Genomic DNA, 25,364 nt, shown 5'->3' with positions numbered 1-25,364 from the left:
CCCACCGGTATGAAAGTACGACGACGAATTAAACTGCCGATTTGTTCGGTAAACGTCTCGTTGCGCAACTTCCGATCCAGTCGACGTAAATTTCACGGCTGAAACAGGCACATCGGAAGCGTTTTTTCCTTTTTTTTTTTTTTTGTTCCAGAACAAATCTGAACGAATTCCTTCTCGTATCGTCGAGAATCTTCCAATGATTCTTTTGGTAATTTTGTCATTCGCTGCCCCCCCCCCCCCGCCCCCTTTCCCTACCCTCTCTCTCTTTCTCGCTCGTTTGCCCACTCGACTGCTTTCTTCGCACGAAATAAGTTCGAAATGTAAGCGATTCGCAATCCACGTTCTTCGCGGATAAATCCCCCACGTCCTCCCCCTCCAGAAAAAATCCGGCCTCAGGTTTCGGTCGTTTAGCCTGGCATTTCTTTGAAAAGAACTCGATCGTTTGCGCGACCTTCGATCGACCGGAAGTCTGTCACAATTTATTGCGAAACGAACGAATTATATAAAAAATCAAGTACGTGCGTATACAAGTGTGAATGCGTGCATGCAAGAGCGAACGAAAAATATGTGTGAGAGAGAGAGAGAGAGAGAGAGAGAGAGAGAGGGAGAGAGAGAGAGAGGGAGAGAGAGGGAGAGAGAGAGAAAGTTAAAAGAGCCACTGCCTTAGCGACAGCAGGATTTGTGCTAGAAACAAGGCCTTAGAAAGTAACAAACCAGAAACATAATTAGAGTTAAGTAAGTCTGTTGTTGTTAACCAAAAAAAAAAAGAAAAAGATAACGGTACTTAGAGAAATCAGGAGGACAAAAATGTTGAACGTATTGTAAAACTAATTAGCAGTTGTATTTAAGCGCGTAACGTAAATATATACTTAACCCCTCGTGCCCGCAATTAAATAGGCGTATTAACGCATAGTTTTATGTAGGATTATTAAACGTCGCTTGTCGCATACGAAGATAGAGAATACGAAAGGGCGGGAAGCGAGATGGAAAACAGAGGAGATCGGTGATAAAAAAAAAAAAGAAAAAAAAAGAGAGGGAGAGGAAGGAGGAAAATGGAAAAGGAAGGGCGAACACGGAAAGAGAAAAGGAAAACGAGGAAACGGTGAGAAGAACGCGTCGCTTTTATTATACGAGTATCGGTACTCGCGAAATTCTTTGTCTTTCTCTTTGACTTTGTTTTCTGCTCTTGCCTTACGAAAACAACAAAATGAAACGAAACGAAATGAAATGAAACGAAGCGAAGGAAAGAGAGGAAAACAGGACGCGCGCCGATCGTGAATGCGCGTATCGGCCACGATACCAGAGGAGAGAATCGTCGAACGGACGACATGTTCGATGGAGGAAAATGAGATTTCCGATAGCGTGTCGCACTCAAAACTACCACTTTAAATCCGATGTTAGCGTAGCGTACGTATCGTAAGCTGTCGACATTTATACTATGAACTATGAGTAATTGTAGCGATCATTGTGAACATAGTTAATAGTATAGATTAGTTAACCGCACTAATTGTACCGAAAAGTGGATTACATTTAATTCCGAAAATAATTATCGAAGTCTACTTCAATAACGCGTACTTACGTTGTACGCGAATCAAGCCGAGTTAAACGAACGAAAGAGTGACTAACATACAAAAGTGAAGAAGAATGAAAATGTGAGATAAACGTGTGTGTGAGAAAGTACGTTTGAGAGCGTGTGTGTAAATGAACAAGTGGGAAAAGAAAAGAATTTGGCGAAGGGGAAAAGGAAGCAACGTGAAATTCAACGACGGATAAGAATCGAATGTATTCTCGAAGTGGAGGAAGAAATAGAAAGAATTAGACAAATTGCGGGCGCAAATGGCCGTGCATGCATGGACTTGTGCATGTATATTCGATCTGGCGTGTGTTTCTTCAAAATGCGTCGCGGAAATAAAACGAATCTACGAAATCGCGATAGTCGACATAACCTCTGAAACGACGACTCGGCGCAAACCGAGTAACAAGCATCTTTGAGTATATTTGCCTATTTTCGGTATTCGCGATCGTTGTGCGGCCACCTACGTACGATGAAAATCACGTGCAAGTACACGTACACGTACACGTATACCACGTATGCGATACGATTTAATTATCAAAAATATGGTTGTTTCGAGCCCATTCGTCAGCCTACGCGATAATTTACCCCGAGATCTCAAGATATCGGATTGCAACGTCCTTTTTCAAATATTTGCCCCACGAAACAGCGACCATTGAAATGCGATCAATTATCCGTTAACTAATTAGGTTATTGATTTGATCTAGTTTCTAGAGTCTACTACTGGTAATAGCTTCCCCGTACACGTGACCTACACACTATACATTCGTGCAGGCAAACACGTGCCACGTTGGACTGTACCATTCCAAGACGAGCACAAAAATCGAGATTCGATCAACTTTCTTCCGTCAAGTCTAATGGAATTTTTCCTAAAACTCGATCTTCTTTTCTCCGATTATTTTACGACGAAATGTTAAAATGTATCGACGCCATTTTCCTCGCACGATAACAGCTCAAAGATCGTCGACTCATCGAATTCGGCGATACGATCAAAGCGATATCTCTAACCTCTGATTTATCGACTAACTCTCTTAAAGTTTGTTCTCTCGACGTAGAAAGAACGTTGTCGGCGAAACCTCGACGTTCGTTTACGTTTGCTAGCGCAGCGTTGCTTTATACCAGTGAGAAAATCGTGCAGATTTTTATTGCTTTCGTGAAACGAAGACAAATCTTTATCTAGGAAGGACTTTCACTTTGGTGTATAGCTCTTCCTTGGCTATAACGCACGATCTTGAGATGTACGTGCGGGTGAGTGTGCGTGCGTGTATGAGAAATAAATAGAAAGGAAGTTGCATCGAAAATACAAGTACAAAGCGCACAGGTAACGGGAAAATTAAAGCTGCCGTCTTAGTCCATGAGCGAAACGAGATCACGAAGCTTCCTTTCGTAATCTTTATCGCCTTTTCTTTCTTTCTTCGATCTCTTCGTTTACTACCTAGCAATTCTCGCAACAAATCACTGCTTGTTCGTCGGTTGCTCAAACTTCCAGAATTCGACTTTCAAACGCGAAGCTACGTTTTTAATTCTGATCGAATGTCAATAGGAAACAGAGTAAGCAGCCAAATCGCTGCTTTGTAGATCACAGGAAAGAAAAAACCGGCGTTAAGAAACGTATCTTACGATACTTACGGTGTATATATATATATAGTATACTATATATATACTATATATATACTATATATACACTATATATATATTATATATATATAGGAAAAGAACGCGTTAACCCGATAATAGCCGATCCTGGTAACGCTACGCATTTTGGAGACTTATTAACGTGGTCATAGAAATTTGCAAGTTTCTGATTCTTGTGCTGCACGGGGAATATACTACGAGACATATAAGCATTTATAAAATACACAAGAAATGCGCAACACGAAGAACTAACAGCCCTATAAGATGAATAAATCTGTAATTTAAGAGCGAACGCACGAACGAAGGAACAAAAGAAAGAAAAGAGAGGAAGATGAGGTAAATACGAATGCAAGTGAGAGAAGATCGTGCGCGTGGTATGCATATGCGTATGTATGGGCGTGCGAGCAGCAGAGAGAAAGGAACTTTGCAAAAGAGAAACATTAGAGTTCCGTCTTTGAGTGTTGAAGAATGTTCATTTGTAATTGTTTAAATCTAACGAGAAATGTACTGTAAAACTATAAGTACTATAGGCACTAAAAATATATCATTTGTTGACATGAAAAAATAAAAAAATGATCCCACTAATGTAAATTATTCCTGGCACGATGCCGTGCGAACGATCGGCGTGAGTACAAATACACATACGCGCGCATTGCATCGATGTAAACGTCTTTAGCAACGACGAAAGTTATAAGCGAAAAAGAGAACGATACGTTGTTCCGTGTTAAGGATTATTAGGTAAGAAACGCGATTCTCTACTTTCTAGACGAATCGGTCTGCGATTCGATCGAAAACAAGAAATACGTCAATTAGATACCTCGTCGAGTCTTCGTCTCATCGAGGTTCAGGCTCGGCAATACTAAACTCCTTTCTCAACACTTGTCCCTATCAAAGAACATACCTTGAGGGATAAATGTTCGAAACGAGTAAATTGTTGGTGTTCAGAGTAACGCTTGTGCATATTTTTTTAACGAATTCTCCCCATTTGATCGTATTATCGGTCGACATATCGTTTGTTTCATTTTTTACTTTCTTTTAATTTCCTTTATCACCTTTTCCCGCCTAGTAAGTAACGATGAAACTTTATGACGCGGTAAGTAGGATATCGTTCTTTTGTACGATAAATTGTGGCTAATGTATACGATGGTTTTAGTTTAATGTATAGAAAAAAAGAGTGGCAGGGATCGGTATAGCTGATTGCACAATCAGAAGCAATTATTATCAAACAAGTTTGCATGAAAAATTTTTATTTACGACGTATAATGGATGTATTATGTACAACGATTGGAATTATAAAATTCGTCTCATCGTCATTTTTCTTGCCATAACGTTCAAGTTTTACGTTTCTTGTTTCGAAACATACTTCTAAATACAAACGAACATTTGAACAGACACGATGGATGGCTTTGCTTTCACTGCAAATAACTTTTTCAAACTATTAACGATTACACGCGTTACGATGAATTACAATTAAGATGATTCCAGCATCGACGTAATGACGGCAAATAAATAAGTGTGAATTAAGTAGAAATAGGAAATAATCAAAATTTCGTTTCTTCGGATTATCGCCTAATTGCTTCGACGACGTCAGTGTAGTCGTCGTTATTGATGTTGATGGTGCTGTTGCTGATGTTGCGTTGTCTTGGCAAGAGCTTCCATCTTGGATTGATTCTCCGGGGGAGGCGGAGATTGCTTCGTCTTCTTCTTCTCTTCCTCGTTCTCTTTTACCGATGGAGGCGGTAGTGCATTCAATAAACCTTGTCGAAAAAAAACTATTTGTTACATATTTGTTGTGTGTACATAAGGAAGGTGATATGTAGAATATACTTTCGTTTCAAGAGATATACCTTAGTTTATACCTTAAGAGTTCATACTTCTGAGTAAATTGAACGATAAAGGAGGTGAAAATGAATGGTATAAACGACTTACCAACTGTTTCTCCTTTAAGGGAGGCGCCTGCAACGATAAAAAAAAAGAATAGAAGTAATATTTTCGCACTTTAAATGTCAAACGTTTAAGATTCTGCTAAAGAGCGAGTCGAGAACACACCGTTTCCACGATATTTGTTTAATTGCTGATAGACTTGCTTCATTCTCTCGATGTTGATCCTGGAGCTCTTGCTGTGATTCACCATCGGTAATGAATAGTCTTTGCCAATAATACATTTGGCTGCACGTTGCACGCTAAGTGGTGCGTTCCACGGTTCATGAATATATCTCGTAGGAAAATTTTTCAAGATCGGCAAGTATCGCCTGTATCAAAATAGAATACAAAAGAAAACAAATCACGAGACGAAGTCATTCGGTATCGTGTATAGTATAGATTACGAGATGTCGAAAGTCAAAATCACAATCGAAACTCTAATGCCGAAGAAACGTCGTTTAGAAGCGATCTAAAGTTACCTAATGTAATCGCCATTCGGATCAGCTTTTCTGCCGAATCTCACCGGGCAATAGCAGTGGAAGAATTGTTGGAAGAAAGAACTGCACGATAACCACATCCACATTCCCGCGTTCACCGACCAATCAGCATCTAGCAACAACTCGTCGAACACCTTTGACAAAAATTTCGATTAACTTTGTATCTCGCTGAACGAACTGGCAACCAATATGGCAAGAAAGACGATCGACAGAGATGAAACTAATGGGACAAACGTCGAACGAAACGGACTTAAGTAGTTTTATGATATCGCGAGACAGCAAAGTATGCTACAGTCAATCCTCTAGAATGCTAGTCGAAATGTCAATGTACAACAAGTGGCATTTTACCTTCATTCCTTCTTCCCAGGAGATCCAAAGGTCGCCTCTGGTTAAGAAACAGGCGACCGCGTGTCTAGCCAAGTGATGTATCCAACCTTCTTCTCTTAGTTGTGTCATGATCGCATCGATCCAGGGAAATCCCGTTTGGCCCTGTCCGACAAACGTCTCTTACGATTTTTTATGAAAACTCAAGAAATAACGGACGATTTGTCTATAAACGAATTCACTCACGTTTGCCCACTTGGCAAGTGCTTCGACATTCTTGTCCCAAGGGATTTGCACGCAAATTGGATTACCCTGCATCCGATCGAAATTTGGGTTCTTCGTAGCAGCGCAGTAAAAAAATTCACGCCATAAAAGTTGCCCGTGCAACGAAAGCGGTGGTACGGCTTTCTTTATCTATAAAACATTGATACGTATAATCTTTCAATCGAATGTCGATGATTGTGACTAATTTATAATTTACAATCGCAGCAGTTGCGATCCACGTCGATTAAATGGATAATGTTACCTTACCTTCTTATAGAGGTCAGTGAGCTGATAATAAAATAGCCGGGTACTCAAGCATCCGAATCGTAAATAAGGCGAAAGACCGGTTTGACTGGGCAACAATGATTGCGGGGTCATTTTCGGTCTCCCGAAACTAGCCACCCAGGCCTTCCTTTCTAGATGACGCTCCAACCGTGCCAGAGCCTCGCTTTCGCCTCCAACCCATACAGGCGGAAGAAGACCCTCCGTGTCGAAGCCTGTTAATCATTAGGATAACTAACTCCTTACAACGAAACTCTCGATCCAGTTCCCTCTACATAGCCGAAATAATCACTCGAAATAAATACGCGATAAACGAACGCGTAAGTTTACCAAGTTCTTCGAGCGTTGGAACACCGTAATGATCATCGTGGTCCTCTTTCAGAGGGGTGTAGGCCGAACCTATGCAAGCAGAAGTGACAGTCGGCACCGATGGTTCTGGAGGATCCATACTGGCAACCACATTTTGAAATTGATGATAAGTCAACGGTGGCTTCCCTCCGTTCCTCTCGATGATCCTGAAACGCGAAAGACACGATCGTCGATGCTCGCTGACATCGTCACATACACGGGGAAAGAATATTACCAGGAAATTTATAAATATTATCGGAACAGAAAAAACATTACACCACTGGAAGGACTAGTGGATAGCTCGCGACGTCTATCGACGACCAATAACCGGCTAGGGAAGAGAAGCGAATTTAAGAATGGAAGGTCGATCGAATGATAGTATTTCCACTCACTCGTCCAACTTGTAAAGAGTATGCGAGACCTTTTGGACCACCGAGATACCAAGCTCCTTGCAGAGTGCCGAGATGTTGTGGTCTCGCACGCGTCCGAATGGCTCTGGATCTTCCTCGAAGGTCAAATTCGTGGTACCCCATTCCTTGAACAATTTCGGCAGAGCGTCCGCCGGCTGACCTCTTATCACGAATAGTCTGGAGTTCAATTTTCGCAAGGAGCAGTCGAGATCTTCCAAACACTGTAGCAAGAACCTGTGGAAAAACCGAATTGTAAAGCGAACTGTATTTGTTAAACGTTAACTCGCGTACTCACCTCCACTTATTGATGCCAACGTTGGTACTTCCGGCGAACCATGGATCCAAAACGAACACGCAACGAAACGTAGTGGCTCCGGTAAGACCTTCCCTCAGCGAAGGATTATCGTGAAGCCTGAGACCTTTGCGAAACCAATGAACCGTATGCTTTCCACCCTCGCCACGCACCGTCACATCCGGATTTATTTCGCTACTACGACTACCCGTCATTTTCCCTTCTCCTGCTAGGTCGGTCGATTTTCTTCAAATTCGTCTTTTCTCCTCTCGATCTTTTCAAATTTTCGGTAATAACAGCGGTGTTCTATTAAACAAGCAGCACATTTTTAAACAACTAAACAGCTCTCCCTCTGCTCTTCGTATCTGTCCCTGCGTGTTCTTGTCACTGTTTCACAGGCACAGAGTACACACACACTCGCGCGTACATACAGATGCGGGCGCGGGCACACGCACATACATATACGCATACGAACACAGACGCAACATTCTTTAACATCTTTTTTTAATTTTCTTGCCCTCCCTTCGTTCCTTTTCCCTCCCTATGTTTTCCTTTTTCCGTCATTCCTCTCCTAGGAGAGAGATAATCCGAAGGATGCACTTCTTTGTAAATTTTTAAGTTAACCACCTCGATGGAACAGTATCTTCAGTCTTCGAGTATCATCGTCCTGACAAATCGATTCCGCCTCGTTTTTACGTCATCAAAGTCGAGAACAAGATCGATCGATTTACTATTCTCTCGATCGAGATTTTCTACCGTCTATGGAAAGGAAGAATTCCTGCCGCTCAAACGTGATCGATTTATATCGCGCGCCACTATCTATTCTCTTCGTAGTTTCTATAGGTTTGGCTTTTCCTTATCTTCTCCAATTGGTCCTTTCTTTTGTTTTTTTGCTACGTCTCTAGCGTCTTTTAATCTTATTTGTCTTTCGGCATCATTCGATCATTTAGTAGTAGCTAGAAGTAGCTATTACGTAGAAGTTCTTTAAACAGAGCGATCCCAGGAGAGAAGGTAGAGGAAGAAAGCACGGTAGGCGATATCGGGGTATATTGTCTGGAATTTTTTTTTACTTTGCATTATAATCTTATAAAACACTCTTGCAGCAGTAGGTCTCGATCATTCCGATTTAGTCCGATACGAGCTTCGCATCGGACACCCCCAAAGAACAATGAAAAAGAAAGAGAGAGCAGTGAATCAACGAACCCGTGCATCGATATATCATACATCGCCTAATTTCTACGTCTGACACATTTCCGACATTTCTACTGTGGTGCACGTTACGCACTAACTGACGTATGACGTATCACGGTCGACTCCACTGTAGTACGCAGGGAGGGGAATCGATAGTAACAGGCGTTCGGTTTATCGTTGCCGTGTTATTATGTCACACTCGTAACATTTAGAAATGTCTGCGCGAACGTAAATACCGTCTGTTAAGTTCCGTTCACCCGTGTCAATCGTCTTCTTAAACCTTCGTACCAGAAAAGAAGAGTGACGATTAACGCGTACGCAAACACTAACGAGTTACGTGTTATTTCGATGAATGGCGACAGGTATCAAGATACAAATTGGAAATTTATCGCACTGTGGCTAGCTACCGCAACTTTTATCGATTACGATTGGAACGATCGATCAGAACCCGAACAGTCGAAATCACAGAAGTATTATATCCCTCTATTAGTTATTTCTATTTATAAACAAGTCCGTAAAAACATTAGAAGTAAATATGAATAAAAATAATGAAATAAAGTCTATCAACGATACGACGTATGACACATTATATATGTATTGTAGTATTAGGTTTTTCTTTCTGTGAATTAATTCCAGGTCGATTCACGTAACTAGCACTCCCCGTCATGCCCGAATATAGACGAGTATTATATAATTATATGATTGTAATACCTGTTTCTCGGAACGTGAAGTTTCGTGGACGGAGCTTAGCCTCTTTCGCAGCCACTGTCTATTCTCCTTGAAATTGATTTCGGTGATCGATTGATTACCGGCATCCTTCGTTCAACGTGCAAATTGTCACAGCACACATCTTCAACGATAGGTCTTCAACTTGATCTACTGCGATAAGAACCAACAGCATCAGCAATATCGAATGGTATATCTACGAGGCGATCGAGCTTTCTGACTTCAAAATTACTCTCTTAAATCCAAAGTTATAATTCTTCTAAGAATAATGTTTAATTTTCTAAAGTCTTTTTATAAGATCCCTTTATAAAATCCTTGTACAATTAAAATCGTTTAAATTTAATTAATTAAGTAAAATTCATTTAGACGCTAAATAATTTCGATAATATTTTGCAATTTATATTTTTCCCTATATGCTATTGCTATAATCGCTCTCTTTTAATGGCTTGAAAAATGTGACGCAAATATTATAAATCTCTGCACATAGTCGTGAAGTCGGGGTTCTGTCGATAAAAAAGGACGCGGCATAACGATACTTGCTTCTCAATATGTACTGTTTCATTTAATGTTAAGCGATTCGATCGAAGAGAACATTTTACATTCGATAATGGCTGTATGTGTTACGTATATCCATAAAACAAAAGTGAGACAAATGCAAATAAACAAGTACAACAATTTGATAAATCGTTGCAGCAAAGATCGATTGGATAACACAAAAGCTGCATGTGCTTATCCGCGATTAATGTTTACTTGTAAATATCGATCATCCAATTATAGAATGAATATTGTGTCAATCGACAAGAAATCGTTAGATGATCGATGAAAAGCAGGAAAGACACGCTATAAAACTTTAAGATGATACAAGATAAAGATAGTCGGTTAAGAATGTCACTACTAGCAACAGAAGATTGCGTTGCGATAACCGGAATTAGCAAGGGAGCGAAGGTGAAATTTGGAAGCAAAACGTCTAACGTGCATTTACGAACGAACACTTACAATCGTGTGGATGCGCGGACATTTTAATGTATCCGAATTCGCGATATCGTTGAACGTTAGTTAAACGACGCACTGGACAAACTTATCAGAACTAGAAAAAACAGCATACACATTCGGTTTAACATTCCACGCGTTTAGATGATTGAATGATCATGCAAAGATAATAGTAACTCATTGGTAAGATCGGCGGCGATTGTTGCGACCGGTGAAATTCGATACTTGTTTCGGATAATGGAATTTTTCCAGCTTTCCGGGAGAACGGACGTAAAAGTAATTTGCAACGAACGAACGAACGAACATGGATGCGAAACGCGCACAAGAAACAGTTGCTCGCATATGCCAACGTACAACGTACAACTTGTCCAGTAGACATAGAGAAGGAGAGATATGCTGTAAGAGCAAGGGGACGCGGAGCCACGCCGAATGCAACGTGACAGCGTCCCCGCGTACCTTGCAATTGGCCAACTCGATCACGTGGTTCATCGGTCACGTTGCACCCGCCGTGGTTCTATACGCCTCTTCTATGTATGTATATACCGCTTATCATTTCCTTTTTCCTTTCCTCTTACTGTTTCTTTTCTTCTTTTATTTTAGCATTCGTACATTCTGCTCATCGTTCGTTCTGTCATGCTCTGAATAGGTAGATACCGTTTTTTTTTCCATTTAATCAGTCGATATCGTTGCACTTAATTAACACTTTGCGCGGAGAAAGTGGATCGTCTTATTATTTTGTTATTTCATACAACCGATGCAAGGATTACTGGGAGATGCTGCAATTGTTCTTTTTTACTCCACTCTGTATTGACTATTATCGACTGATTTCATGCGAAAATTTCATAGACTTTAATATCAAACCTAATCAAAAATTCTTACTCTGGTCTGTAAACGCATTTACAAAATGATCTCTACTTTATAAAAACTATTGTAAAAGAATTCATCAATTTTTCTTGCTAGCCCATAGAAATCTCATGAAAGCTCATTATATAAATCTCGTAGGTTAGGATATTTACCTCTAAGATACCCTTGACCGAATTGTCACGCGCATACGCATTACCATTTTTTTCAGTACATATTACACTATAGATATACACCAGTGATGTAACGCGATGCAGCTGACTCGGCGTTGATACATCGATCACACGCTGGATTCCATAAACAAATATACTCTTTAATTCGTTTAACTGTAAATTTTAATATCGACCGGCGCGTTTAACTTAATTGTGATTTTACAGTATTGATAATTTTATTGGTTGATACAAATCTATTCAAGAAACTTAACTATTCAGACAAGTACAAGTATACGTATAAAGAGAAATGTTTCGTAGAATAATTACATCTGTTTATTTGTATTGATACATAAAAGGTATCAGGAAGAACAATAGTACAACAAGGTACTCGATGATTGATTCCTTCCCATTACTTTCGATACATTATTTCTATCTGCAAGTCGTGCAATGTATATAAAAATGACTTTTCAAAAATCCATGTTATTCACCGTTGTTACATTATTCTTGTATTCGTTTTTCTGTTTTCAAATCTGGATTATACATATCTCGCCATTCCTTATTTACTGATACATATTGTTCGACGATATCATGTAATTAATCTATATGTAAATATTTTCTTTATACATTCGTAAATCTTATAGTTTAGTTAGTTTAATCCCTTTGAATCTTCATCAATACGCACTTTTAGTACATTTGCGCGATAAGTTGTATTCGAAGCTATAATGTATTAATCTTGATTAATTTACTTCCTTCGAAATCGTACACTAGTGTATACGATATTTAATTATATCTACTAATCATATATATACATATATGATTTATGTATTGTATGAATGCATGTATGTATCTACGTGAATTGAAAGACTATCACTATTGACGGAGTAAGAAATAAATCTAACGAGATGTCTGACGCATATTACTCTATTATTGTGTAACAACATGTTACAACGCTGCTATGCAACTAGCGTTGAAGCACCTCGATATCATACTTATGCGTTCGCAAAAATTCTTTCCACTTTCTCCCTATTTTACTTCTTCCACTGCCGCCCCCACTCCGTTCACATTCCCTCAAATCCCCGTCGTTCATCGTTCATCAGAAATAACTTGTACTCTGTCGATGCTATTAATTCGTGTACAACTATAAACGCATGACGTAAATAACAATTAGTAAATCATATGTTTGAAGTCTTCTGGTCGAAACATAATTTATGTCTGCAATATTTTGTTCTGTGTACCGCGTATGAAGTTAAAAAGATACACATTTCGATCAAATTAGTCATTACTTCGTCGAAGATTTAATACTTTAGAGTACGGTAAAGATAAGAAAGAAAGAAAAAAAAACGAAAAAGGAAAAACTGTGTGGAAATGAAAAGAAAATGATCGGAAGAGAGACAGAAAACTGTTGATACGTGCAACAATTACAAATATTCCAAAATATTGCATATAACAATATGACATTAGCAATACGATTACGAAGCGTACAAAATCAAATTTCTTTCCACAGAAAGATTTCCCGGTCAAATCACTGTGTGAAAAAACAATTTGTCTAACTTACGAAGTTCGGTTAGAAACCGAAAATGCTACAAATTTCTATAAGATTAACAATAATAATATTACGCTTATATAATTTGCTACCAAACGTTAAGTGCGACGTTTTACCATTGTTAATTCAGTGAAATTCGTTAGATTAAAGGACATTAATCAACGTTGCTGTGGTAAATGATAAGACACAAAAAAATGCTCTATAAAACAGGAGAGAAACAAGATCTTAATTTTGCTTGGCCTATAATTGCATTTAGCAGAAAACTAGAGCTCTTCTCTTGTTTTTATATAAAAGAAGATAATACTATTTCAGATATAAATGTGATACTAAGTTTTAATGATTACCTTCATTTTTATAAAATGAATACTTAACTGTATAATAGTACCACTACGTATTTTGTGTGTATTGTTTTTATACGTAGTAACTCTTTTTAAAGCTATAATTTTAATCTCAAGAATCCCATTTTTTATGCGTCAGTCGAATTGTGTCTCCTATTAATTATTATATAATTTGAAGACAACAAAGAATAAAAATGCTTGAGAAAAAGCTTTGCTTTTGTTTCTTTAGGATTAGTTGTTTTTCAAAATACCTTATCGCTTTGCGATTTAATACAGTACTTTTCCATTTTTAACATCAAATGTAAATAAAATATGTTACAAAACACGATCATATACGTTCATTAAACATTTTCCTGAACGCATTGTGACTTTTTGTCTCTTTTTACGGTCATAATAATATATCCAGGTACACACATCAAGCCACGCAAATAATTCGATTAAGATAGATAAATTATTGTACAATGTGTCATTCAAACCTTTCTTTTATACTTTATAGGAACATCCATGTGGAAGGTTCGCGATTTGCCGACATAATGATCCATGTTGATAGATTATTTTATACGCTTCGGAGGTCTACCACGTTTCTTAGCCTCAGTGTTTACAGTGTGGTTGATAATCGATGATTTGGCAGTATGCGAATTCATTGCTTTTTGTACATTTCTCCCGGCATCGATTTTATATAAGTCTAACTCAATCGTTTCACTCTCAATCGCCCTCCTAGATCTTCTGGTTCGAGCAGCTATTCCTTCCATCTCGTCGAACTTTGCCTGCAATCTCTGGGCCAATTCAAAATCTTCCTTTTCTTGAATAACTAATCTTTCCATTCGTTCCTGCTCTTTAATAATTTCTTCATCCGAAAGAACATTTTTCTCTACAATTATACTTGTTTCAGTAGTATTATTATTCTCTGATATACATGTTTGCATCTCGACACAAGATTCAGACAAATTACAAGTGTCCATATTGTCCATATGCTCATATGTTATATTTGTGCCACTATTTATGGAACTGTTCGTGTGTCGTATCTTTCGAGTTGTTCTTTTTAAGCCAGAATTGTTATTCTGGCAATTTAATCTTATAGAAGGATCTCCTTTTTCAGAATTTTCTGTACTAGACTGTTTTTCTGGGCATGCCCTTCGCTGTTTCGATTTCGATAAAGTAGCTCTAGTAAACTTAGTTCTACTTCTGTTCTGTACTGTAACAGGAACATCATCTGTCATCTTATATTCAATCTCCTCTTTCCTACATAGTCTCTTTCTTGTGTCTCTTTTCATGATTGTTTCTAAACCTGACGAGGATACTCTATTGGAATTCTTTTTATCCGTGTTTATTTTTCTTTTCTTTATTCTTTCCGCAATATTTTCAATTGTTATTTCATTCTCGCCTCGTATTTCGGACTTCTCATTGTAAAGTGAATTTAGCTTTATAGATTCAGATGGAGAACTCAAATTTCTCATTTCGATATCACTCATATATTTCATATTTGTTGCAGCCTTAATATCTTGTTTAATCCATAAAGATTTTTGTCGTTTAGATTTACATACCATGCCGTTTCTAATATGAGATTTCCATGATTTTTGTACCTTTCTAATATCTCTATGCTCTTCTAATATTAAGTTTTTACTGATTTTAGTGCCATTAATTATATTATTCACATTCTTAGCATAATTCTTATTAGAATCAAACGATACCTCTGAAATATATTCAAGTTTATGGATACTATCGTCTGTTTGAAATTTTGTTTGTGATTGATTACAAGATGTTGATGGTTTCTGTTCAATCTCTTCTTTACACACATCTTTCTCCTTAGAGCTCTGTTTAGTTTTCCCTACGATATTTAAAAGTATGATTGTTTCTACTCGTGTGACATTATATCCTGTAAAAACTGCATTGCATTGTAAAATTAACCTACCTCGAAATGCACTCCAGGAACATCCAATAATTCGTTTCAAATGTGCCTGAGATGGTGGTTTAGGTACAACGTTAGATATTCTTTTAAGTATAGGAACAACTCTAATTAATTTTGGATCTATTTGTCTTCCATCTGTAATGCAATATTATACAAATTATTTAAAAAAGAGTTGAAATTTGAACGTAAGTGTATACAATAAAAACAAAATTCAACCTGTAGACATTTTTAATGGTGTTCTTGGCATGGCCTTGATAGGTTTAAAATGATGAATTTCTTGGTTAATGCTATCATGACTACCAGCACTTTCAGCACTTCCCGTTCTTTCGTCATCGTCTCCCGAAGACACACACACTTCCACACTTAAACTTTTCTTTTTACTGTTTACAATATCATTTGGTACATGCAACTCTTCTTTGCTCTGAGTACCATATATTTTCGAAGTAGATGTTCTAGGTTCCAAGGAACATTTTGAGATACAAGGTTCAATTATTTTAGACACTGTTTGATGCTTTAAAGTTCTTGAAATAGCATTATGTACAGTTGGTTTCTGACAACAAAATTTACTTGTAGGATCATTACATGTTCTAGGCAAGTTTGCATTGTTTTTTATACTGGACGCATATCTTTCTGCACGGATTTTAGATATTAATGCAATATTTGACCTTCTTAAACCTGGATTATCTTGAGAATCTAAAAGAGGCGGTTTTTCATACTTCGAACTTTGCGCTTCTACGTTATATGAATTTACTTCAGTCATAGTGGCAACATTCAATCTTGAAGCATGAAAACAACTATTAGATACATTAAGAGAGTCCTTATATTTAGAAACTTCTTTGTGTTTGCCCACAAGCTGTTTCTTTACTAAAGATTTAGCAAGTAACTGATCTTGAGTTAATTGAGCTAGTTGTTGTTGCTGTTCTTCTTCCTGAATTTTGCGAATTAAAGACTCGCTGGCTATCTGCTCAGCTTTCCTTTGACATCGTATTTCTTCCTCTGCCATTTGAAGTTGCACTTCATATTCCTGCCGAATTTCTCCAGCTGCACTAAGTATTTTTTTAGCACCAGTATAGTCTGTAAGAGAAAAATAGTTTATTACACATCTATTATATATAACGATCACATAATTTCAAATAACATTTAAATCATACTTTGTTTTCAATAACAACAAATAGGAATGATAAGTAGCACAAAATAATTCCTACTATTACAAAATTGTATTTTTTTATTTTTGAGAAGATTCATTTTATACTTTCAATCATTTATACATGCGTATATTTCTATACATATTAATGTTATGATAATATATAACTAAAGAGGTTATGTTACATTTGTTTATCTTGTCTTATAGGAAACTTACCAGCATCCAAATCGATACTTCTGTCGTCACCGCTATATTTGCTTTCAACTTCTTTAGAAAATTTAGTTCGAATTAATTCCCAAAGACCGTTATTAACTAATGTTTCGGTCTTCGTTGCTGTACGTAGCCAAGAACCGACTCGTATTCTACAGAGAGGGCAACTCAAACTATTGTGTTCGAAAGTACCTTTCAAACATTTTAAGCAAAGATTGTGTGTGCACGGTAATGTTACTGGCTCAATCAGGATGCTGCGGCATACTGGGCATATTAAATCTCGTAGACTAATATCCACCGATGGTCGTGTCAAAGAAATATCAAATAATTTTGACGTTCGCTTCAAATATGTCGCCATCTTGCCATATTCTTTAAAGAAACATAACAACCACTATGATCATTTCGAGAACCGTGGTTCTCTTACTGAATGGAACACTCGCAAACAGCCTAATCGAAATTGCAGATCTTTTATAATTAATTGCCAGTTCAGTATACAAAATATAATTTTTTTAAATTAGAACCTATTTTGATTTTTGTGGAAATATACCTGTCTTTAATATCTTTCTCTAACAAGTTTTCTACTATATATTTTTGTCAGTATTCTAATTATTTTTGTAATTTTGCAATACATATTTTCTAAACATCGACGACAATAATAATATTTATAATTCTATTATTTAACAGTTAAACAATGATTAATATAATATACCATTTCAATAATGAAAAATTAAATACTAACTAAGAAAATAAAAAAATTGTATTCTGATTCTTTAAACTGATCTACTTTAAAATATCATATAGGTGAAAGAAGATATCAATGTATAGATTTTGAACGATATTTATATTGTTTCACGATTTATAAATCAGATTTCTTAGGGAATTTTACCACTTTATGCCAATAGATACAACAATTAATGAAAATCTCTAACATTTAACGTATTGTACATTCTCACTAATACATTACATGCATTAACATAGGAAATTGTTAAACAATTTTAAACAATTTTTTGAGGTCCTCTGTTTGACATAAATTATATACCATTGAAAAGATCTTTTTTTGTACTTTATTCCTTTTGCCTGTTTTTGTATTTAATTATAACATTTATAGGTAACAAGTTGGTAAGCCTTATAATCGATAAAAAATATGTCGTAGGTCTTCCCCAATCTCACACAGAAAGTAATAAAGGTCGTGCTTGTTGTATGTAAGGAAGTACGTGAATTTATAATTTCACGCAAGTGAAACAAAATTTGGGTTTGAAGTAATCATTAAAAACACAAAGATCAATAAGTTGTTTTCTGGGAAAGTTGTGAAAATGACTCGGAGTAAGTTGCACGAATATTATAATATTATTGGATGCGTCCGAAAGTTACGCATGTTCAAGCGGACATAAAGTAATCTTTCATAAAAAGATAAAAATGAAATAGGATAAGATTTGGTCATTTGAAACTTAGCTTTCGAGAATATCGAATTTGAAAATCCATTTCATAACCGTAACGTATACAGTTGATGTGGCATTATAAATAAAAATCTGGTCAAGGAACATCGTTCTTATGTAAAAAATGTAAATAACGATTTTTTAGCTAAAGTATTCCGTAATAAATGTGGTCATGTTATATGGCTGCAGATTATTCAAGTCGCGCAGTTGTATACGAACGATATATGTCACACATTGCTCGATTTCAAATTTAATTTTCTGATATGCTGAACCTTGAATAAATATATTTGTTGTTTTATGTGTTCTTCTTACTTTGTCATGAGGAATTATCTCGTGCCCGCTTTTATGTAACTTTTACATGCATTCTATATATTACAGTAATAATATATTAAGACAGAAAGCAAATATATTTACATATGTTACACAGAAAAAACGAACAAATGTCCTAACGAACGAACACCTGTCCTAACAGGTGACATTGACATGTCCAGCTCAAAGCAACAGATACATGATTCACAATACGTAACACATTCTTCACGACATCGGACAAATTACTCACAACAACAAACAAATGATTTACAAAATAGTATTACATATTACATATTGCATGCTACAGTAATAAGAATATGTTTCCAAGCAAAATCGCTAATTTTGAACGTCTCAGAAATTATTAAGTTTAGAAAATAATTTAATCGTAAAAATTTTAACAGTTTGTGATCTTCTACATGAGCATAATATGCTGTATTGCATTAGTTCTTTGAGTAATCAAAATCAATACTTCAACCGTAATGATCTTATAAATGAGAGCTAGTAATGGATGGTATGAAAGATTTATGATATGTATCCAAATTGGCGATTTACGCTTGAGGCTGTTCTCTTATAAGGCAAAAGATAAATGTATATATATATATATATATATATCGCACAGAAAAGAAGAGCAAAAAGCAAACATCCACATCTGGATCACTTGACATAGAACAAGGGCCAAGTGGTATACCACAGCAAGGGCCAAGTGGTAGACAACAGCAAGGGCCAAGTGGTAGACAACAGCAAGGGCCAAGTGGTAGACAACAACAAGGGCCAAGTGGTATACCACAGCAAGGGTCAAGTCAACGACAACAACAATTTTCTCATATTGGACAAAAGCAGACACCTTTCTCACCAAGGGGACAGTCATATGATGTCCAACCACAGGCATCTGGTTCAGAACAGCCACAGCAGGTATTGTTTATACTTTAATGAAGTCAAAATGAAATTGTATGTAGAAATATTAAATGGTAATTTGTATTTTACTTTTGTATATTTCTATTTAGGTAACTGCTGTAGTTCCAAAGAATAAACAGGTGTTTTCAAAAAGTTTGCAAGAAATGTACTGGAGTCAGATGCCACAAAAAACTAGTGTAGGAACTATGGGCAGAAAAATTACAGTAGAAACAAACATGTTTAGACTCATCTTTCCTAGAAATTTTGAAACAAATGTTATTCATTATGATGTAGTCATTACACCAGACAAACCAAAATGTTTTTTAAGATCTGTTTTCGAAGAATTTAGAAAAATACAGTGTCCAAAGAGATATCCTGCATTTGATGGCAGAAAAAATGCATATAGTGCAAATGATCTTCCCTTTGGTGATCAAAGTGTAAGTAAATAAATAATGTGCTTTTATGATTATACATATACATAGTTTCTTAGTATCTTATATATTTTTGTTATATATATGTATGTATACATTATAGAAGGAAGAATCAATAACTCTTTTTGATAATGAATTCCAAAAAGAAAGAATTTTCAAGATATATTTAAAAAAGGTTGCGTTTCTTGATTTGTCATGGATCAAAAATTTAAAGTATGATGCATTTGAGTCTGACACAAAACAGCAATGTATTCAGGCATTGGATATCATTTTGCGCCATGGACCTGCATCGCAATACGTAACGGTAATTTTCTTAAATAATTCAAATTTTATTTATGCAAATATTTGATTTATATACTATCATATTAATTGCATGTGGTAATGATATATAATATATATAGTATGTTACGATAAATTTAATATTATTAATACATTACTTAACATGTTGATAGGTCGGTAGATCACTTTTTCAAGCACCGGAACCGGGTAGAGTTGTGTCATTGACGAATGGTTTAAATTTATGGTTTGGTGTATTCCAATCTGCTATAGTTGGATCTAGAGCATATTTGAATGTAGATGGTAATATATTAACATAATAATATTATTACCTATTGCTAATTATGCATATAAATTTTAATATGTTTTATGAATAGTTGCACATAAGGGATTTCCTAAAGAACAGTCAGTTATTGATTTGATGAAAGAATTATGTCAGAATCCTAAAACTGGTACAGTGCTGGAACATCTAACTCCAAGGGACATAAAATATAATCGAGATAAAATAACGAGATTTTTAAAGGGATTAAAAGTACAATATGAATTACAAGATCAACCTAGCAGTAAAAGAGTTTATGTCATAAATGGATTAGTCGATTGTGCAAGAGAAAACAAATTTACTTTAAAAGATGGAAGTACTTCTACGGTTGAACAATATTTTTTACAAACGAAAAGATATAGAATAAAATACCCTGAACTGCCTTGTATTTGGGTAGGATCTAAAAATAGCAACATTCACGTACCTGCCGAGGTAAATATAAATGAAAAAGAAATATGTTTACATGATTGAAGTTATTATACCTAAATAATAATTAACGATACCTGTATTCATATTTTACAGTTATGTACAATTATAGCTGGACAAGCTATACGGAAAAAGCTGGACGATGTTCAGACTTCTAAAATGATTCGCGAAACAGCAACTAATACCCAAATACGTAAAGAGAAAATTATGAGTGGTGTAAGAGGCTTTTTAAATAATTTTTATAATTGAAAACTGTCAAATCAATTTGTTATCATTAACAAAGTAAACTAAAATATAAATATGTTCACAGTTTGCTAAGATGGATTTGAACCATCAACCAAGTTTACTGAATGAATTTCGTTTCTCTGTACATGGAGAATTTGAAAAAGTGCCAGCAAGAGTTCTTGAAGCTCCCAAGTTACAATACAATGACAGACAAGTTAACGTATTTAAGGGAACCTGGAGAGCAGACAAATTTTTAAAACCATGTGATTTGCCAGAAAATTCATGGACTATATTAAGTTTAGACGGATACGTGCGTGATTCTGATTTACATAATTTGCACGATAAACTACGACACGATGGTTAGTACGTTAAAAATAAATTTTCCAACATAATATTTAAAATATTCTTTTATAGTAACATAAAATTTTGTTGCTATATTACTTCTTAGGTTCATCTCTGAACATGACAATTAATAGGGCACTAACTCCATTCGCAAAATTAAGATTAGAAAATGATATTACGAACATTATTGCTTATTTTGAGCAAAAAAAGAAACAAAATATAAAATTAGTACTAGTAATACTTCCGAATATGGACAGTGCTTACAGTAAGTATGGTATTATTTTATACATATACGAAAGGAAAATTTTTAATAAAATGTTTTATTGACTGTAGGTGTTGTGAAACAAATTTCTGAACTTAAAATACTTGGAGGTATTGTAACTCAATGTATAAAACAGCAAACTATGAGGAAATTAAATGATTCAACGGTTGGAAATATTTTGTTAAAAATTAATTCAAAGCTTAATGGTGTTAATCACACCTTTGCTCGTTCTTATCGGTAATATTATCTCTTATGTTTTTTATAATATGCAATATCTCACGAAAGTATTTTGATACTCCTAGAAACTTTGTATGTATATTATACAAAATATTTTGAAATTTCATTAGTACTATAACGAGATACGACTACAGTGATTATATTGTTAAAATTTGATACGGATCTGAAAATGTATATAGGAGTTACAAAATATGTATTTGAAGCATACACTTCACAAAGATGACCACAGTATTTGAACATTCAATTATTCATTATATTAATAGATCACAATACATATATAATGAGACCATCTTTAGCGCTAATTGTCTACTATTTATGCTGCATATTAATTTTTCCTGTTTGCAATAAATTTCTGGTACATTTTCGTATTGGTTGCAATGCTATTATGATTACAATAATATCTCATTATAGAGTTAGTGAAATTTCAAAAAGTTCCGTAGAATGAACATTATATATTCATAACGAACTTTTTGTGATAAATGTTTCGTGAGCTACTATATGTATATTGTGCACTACTATATATTTGCGTTTTATGTACATAAAGTATTATTTTCTTTAGTCCACCTTGTTTAAGAGAACCATGCATGATCGTTGGTGCCGATGTGACTCATCCATCCCCTGATGCGACGAATATACCTTCGATTGCAGCTGTAAGAATCTTCTCTTCATTATCAAATTATCGAATCATGCAAAAAAATGTGTATATATATATAATACCGTAATTTAGGTTGCAGCAAGTCATGATCCTAATGCTTTCCAATATAACGTTGAAATAAGACTTCAGCAGCCGAGAGAGGAAATGATACGCGACATGGAAGAAATTATGATAATTCAGTTGAAGTACTTTTATGCGCAAACAGGATATAAGCCTAGAAGAATAATCTTCTATCGGTAAATGGATTAGAATATTAAGCGATATGTAAGGTTAATGGGTAAATTCAATTATATAGAATATTCTTAACAAATACTTATTTACACGTGTATAGGGATGGTGTAAGCGATGGACAACTTTTACAAGTGATGCATTATGAATTGGAAGCAATAAAAAGAGCTATAAATCGTTTAAACAAAAGTCAAGAGCGTGACATTGCGATCACATTTTTTGTAGTTCAAAAAAGGCATCACATACGTCTTTTTCCGACTGACAAAAGAAATTCCGATGATAGAAACTTTAATGTACAAGCAGGCACTGTCGTTGATACAGAAATTACACATCCAATTTATGGAGACTTTTATCTTGTATCTCATGCTAGCATACAAGTAAGTCCTATATCTTACATTATATTATATGCCGTTAAAAGTAGTTACATTAATAATTAATAGAAAAAAAAACACTTATAGGGTACTGCTAGACCTACGAAATACAGGTGCATATGTAATGAAAATCATATGCAGGAAGATGAAATTGAGCAACTTACATATTATCTTTGTCATATGTTCGCACGATGTACACGATCTGTTAGTTATCCTGCACCTACATACTATGCTCATTTAGCTGCTTTTAGAGCAAGAGCATTAATACACAAGTAAGTTCGGTATATGCATATGTATTAATGTCTCATATATTTATTATAAAATTATTTATATGTGTTTGCAGTGTTCCCTTAAATATTGATAAGCTCGGAGAGGAGCAGAAAAGCAAAATGACTTTACAAATAAACAAAAATTCACCTATGTTTTTTGTATAAGATATATATAAAACATATGATAAAATATGATAAAAAAATGGTTAGACATTATTTTGACTTATTTCAGTTAATGCATTTTTAATTTAAGAATTTATCTTCGCATGCAACGTCTGTTCTACATGAGATGTCAGTTAATTATTTCTTTCACGGTTGCTTTGTTCATTACTTACAATACATAAATTACGTACATAAAATTTATTACCTTATTATTAAATAATTATTCTTATAATATAAAAATATTATATATTCATCGCGTAATTAATTCTATTTGAATGTAAAGATGTAATATGCTGATATGTGTCTAATATGTCTATACCTGTAATATGATCTATAATGCTATCATGCCGATATCATGGGTTTGATAGTCATGTCATAAATCATAATAAAGCGTAAAAAGAAATATTGTACTTATTTATATATTTGTGTGAATCTGTTTATATCGTTTAATAGTGCAAGAAATTTTATCGATGGATTTTCTACAATTTCTGCATTCTGATAATACATTAAGTCTTGGTAATGGAGTTTGGGTAAATTGCGATTCAACATTCGTCTCGCATTTTACAAATTTCGAAGATAACGATTATTGTCCCTGTAGAACATAGAATATGTAGTCTTTAGAAAGGTATGTTAATTTTGATTTATTTAAATATTTCACTTTAGCATATGTAATATTGTACTCTGTACATAATGCATTTGTATTTTATATATGAATGTGTATGTTTTCTTTTTCGGATAGCTTTTATATCTATCTTTTACTTTTGGTAAAAAAGTAAAGATAATAATAAATTTTTCTTTAGAAGGATTAAAATATACAAGTCGAAAGTAACACATGTATAAATTACTACACATTTATTTACTAGTAATTATAAAATAGATACAAATAAATAATCAAATATATTAAATGTTAAGTAAAGTATATTCGAAACAAAAAAAAATATATGTTTACCCTTTTCTATGATATTAATCACAATTGTTTGAAATGGAAGAACAATTAGTAGGGTGCATCGAAAATAGTTACCCTATAGTCTAGTAGTAAACAAACGCACATAGCTACAAAAGGTCATCGTACATATTTCTATTCCTGTTGATATAGTAGAAATCGATTGAAATGTATCACTTTATCATCATCATTGTCATTATCATGAATGTATCATTATCATTAATTTTGTGGATTTAAAAATATTATGCACGTATGTTGTTTAGATGTATAAGGTAAACAATATGCTTAGGACAAAGTTTAAGTATTAGAATTGATTCTTTCAGAACATATAAATCCTATTAAATAAATATGTATATAACAATATATATATTATATAACAGTACTTTTCATAATATCATGTAAGAAATCCAATTACTAGTCATTAACAGAGGCATAAATATGAATAATAAGAGATATTACATTTATAGGACTTGTTGACTGAATAAAGCTTTGAAAACACGTAGGGTAAATTGCAGTCGTAGTGTAGGGAGAGATCTAAAATTGGAGATCGGTTATTACAGCTACAGTTTTCAAAATTATCACACATGAGACAAAAATTTATAACTTACACAAATCGGTTAAAACCGGTGTAAAAATTTTATGAAATTTCATTGTTATCTTATAAAATAAATTTAACAAGCTTCCATTTCTATAAAAATTTATTAATTGAAATTTTCAAATGAGTTAATTATTTGCGAACTCCTCCGCTCTTGTTCCACTTTAATCAATCTTAGCTCTTGTTCATATCTTATTCTTCCACAGTTTCTCACCTTGTTTCTCTTTATCTCGCTTTATTCGTTTTGTTACCTTTTCTTTCGTTCACCCTTTATTCTCTATCCTTTATATTTTCTCTCTTTTCTCTCCTTTTCTCTTTCTGGTGCTTCCTCCACTATTCTCTTCCCTTTTCTGTATATAATTTTGCCTCCGT

General features: G+C 34.9%; 2 protein-coding genes and 1 long non-coding RNA gene across 11 annotated transcripts; 1 reads left to right on the top strand and 2 right to left on the bottom strand.

Moving 5' to 3' along the window:
- Positions 1-744: 744 nt before the first annotated feature.
- LOC126866832 (cryptochrome-1-like) lies at positions 745-17,154 on the bottom strand. 7 transcript variants are annotated; one of them, XM_050620792.1, is made up of 12 exons: positions 10,462-13,905; positions 9,451-9,618; positions 7,552-8,601; positions 7,239-7,490; positions 6,829-7,013; positions 6,484-6,713; positions 6,199-6,366; positions 5,977-6,117; positions 5,611-5,762; positions 5,258-5,460; positions 5,138-5,164; positions 745-4,965 (listed from the first exon to the last, which is right to left on the bottom strand). In XM_050620792.1, exons 3-12 carry the CDS (start codon positions 7,761-7,763, stop codon positions 4,811-4,813), a joined length of 1,725 nt encoding a protein of 574 aa, XP_050476749.1. In that variant the 5' UTR covers positions 7,764-8,601; positions 9,451-9,618; positions 10,462-13,905; the 3' UTR covers positions 745-4,810. The 7 variants fall into 7 exon arrangements, 1 of the variants encoding a protein (XP_050476749.1); XR_007690047.1 differs by lacking the exons at positions 745-4,965; positions 5,138-5,164; positions 5,258-5,460; ... (4 more) ...; positions 6,829-7,013; positions 7,239-7,490 and adding exons at positions 15,262-15,393; positions 15,475-16,332; positions 16,619-17,154 and having other exon boundaries at positions 8,070-8,601; positions 10,462-10,552; positions 10,633-15,177; XR_007690049.1 differs by lacking the exons at positions 745-4,965; positions 5,138-5,164; positions 5,258-5,460; ... (4 more) ...; positions 6,829-7,013; positions 7,239-7,490 and adding exons at positions 15,262-15,393; positions 15,475-16,332; positions 16,619-17,154 and having other exon boundaries at positions 8,070-8,601; positions 9,451-9,615; positions 10,462-10,552; positions 10,633-15,177.
- A 584-nt stretch (positions 17,155-17,738) lies between these two features.
- On the top strand, positions 17,739-23,874 carry LOC126866623 (protein argonaute-2). Of its 3 annotated transcripts, none has more exons than XM_050620426.1 (16): positions 17,739-17,935; positions 18,521-18,634; positions 18,977-19,269; positions 19,362-19,688; positions 19,786-19,986; positions 20,135-20,261; positions 20,336-20,709; positions 20,800-20,919; positions 21,014-21,287; positions 21,377-21,535; positions 21,604-21,769; positions 22,329-22,419; positions 22,497-22,660; positions 22,756-23,029; positions 23,111-23,295; positions 23,367-23,874. In XM_050620426.1, the coding sequence occupies exons 1-16, from the start codon at positions 17,926-17,928 to the stop codon at positions 23,455-23,457; spliced, it is 2,970 nt and encodes a 989-aa protein (XP_050476383.1). In that variant the 5' UTR covers positions 17,739-17,925; the 3' UTR covers positions 23,458-23,874. The 3 variants fall into 3 exon arrangements, with proteins under 3 accessions (XP_050476383.1, XP_050476382.1, XP_050476384.1); XM_050620425.1 differs by having other exon boundaries at positions 18,476-18,634; XM_050620427.1 differs by lacking the exon at positions 18,521-18,634.
- Positions 23,600-25,352, bottom strand: LOC126866637 (uncharacterized). The gene is made up of 2 exons (XR_007689981.1): positions 25,006-25,352; positions 23,600-24,931 (listed from the first exon to the last, which is right to left on the bottom strand). It is a non-coding gene; the product is annotated as an uncharacterized LOC126866637 (long non-coding RNA).
- Between the last annotated feature and the right edge of the window lie 12 nt (positions 25,353-25,364).

The sequence above is a fragment of the Bombus huntii genome, chromosome 6 (assembly GCF_024542735.1).
Source record: "Bombus huntii isolate Logan2020A chromosome 6, iyBomHunt1.1, whole genome shotgun sequence".
In the NCBI taxonomy this organism is placed as follows: Eukaryota; Metazoa; Arthropoda; class Insecta; order Hymenoptera; family Apidae; genus Bombus; species Bombus huntii.
This window is presented reverse-complemented; position numbering and strand designations above follow the sequence as displayed.

Coding starts and splice junctions, on each gene's coding strand:
- LOC126866832 (XM_050620792.1), bottom strand. CDS start 7,763: ATGACGGGTAGTCGTAGTAGCGAAATAAATCCGGATGTGACGGTGCGT. Junction 6,714..6,828: donor TCCAACGCTCGAAGAACTTG/GTAAACTTACGC, acceptor AATGATTAACAG/GCTTCGACACGGAGGGTCTT. Junction 5,165..5,257: donor AAACAAATATCGTGGAAACG/GTGTGTTCTCGA, acceptor TTATCGTTGCAG/GCGCCTCCCTTAAAGGAGAA.
- LOC126866623 (XM_050620425.1), top strand. Junction 20,710..20,799: donor ACATTCACGTACCTGCCGAG/GTAAATATAAAT, acceptor CATATTTTACAG/TTATGTACAATTATAGCTGG. Junction 21,770..22,328: donor ACCTTTGCTCGTTCTTATCG/GTAATATTATCT, acceptor TATTTTCTTTAG/TCCACCTTGTTTAAGAGAAC.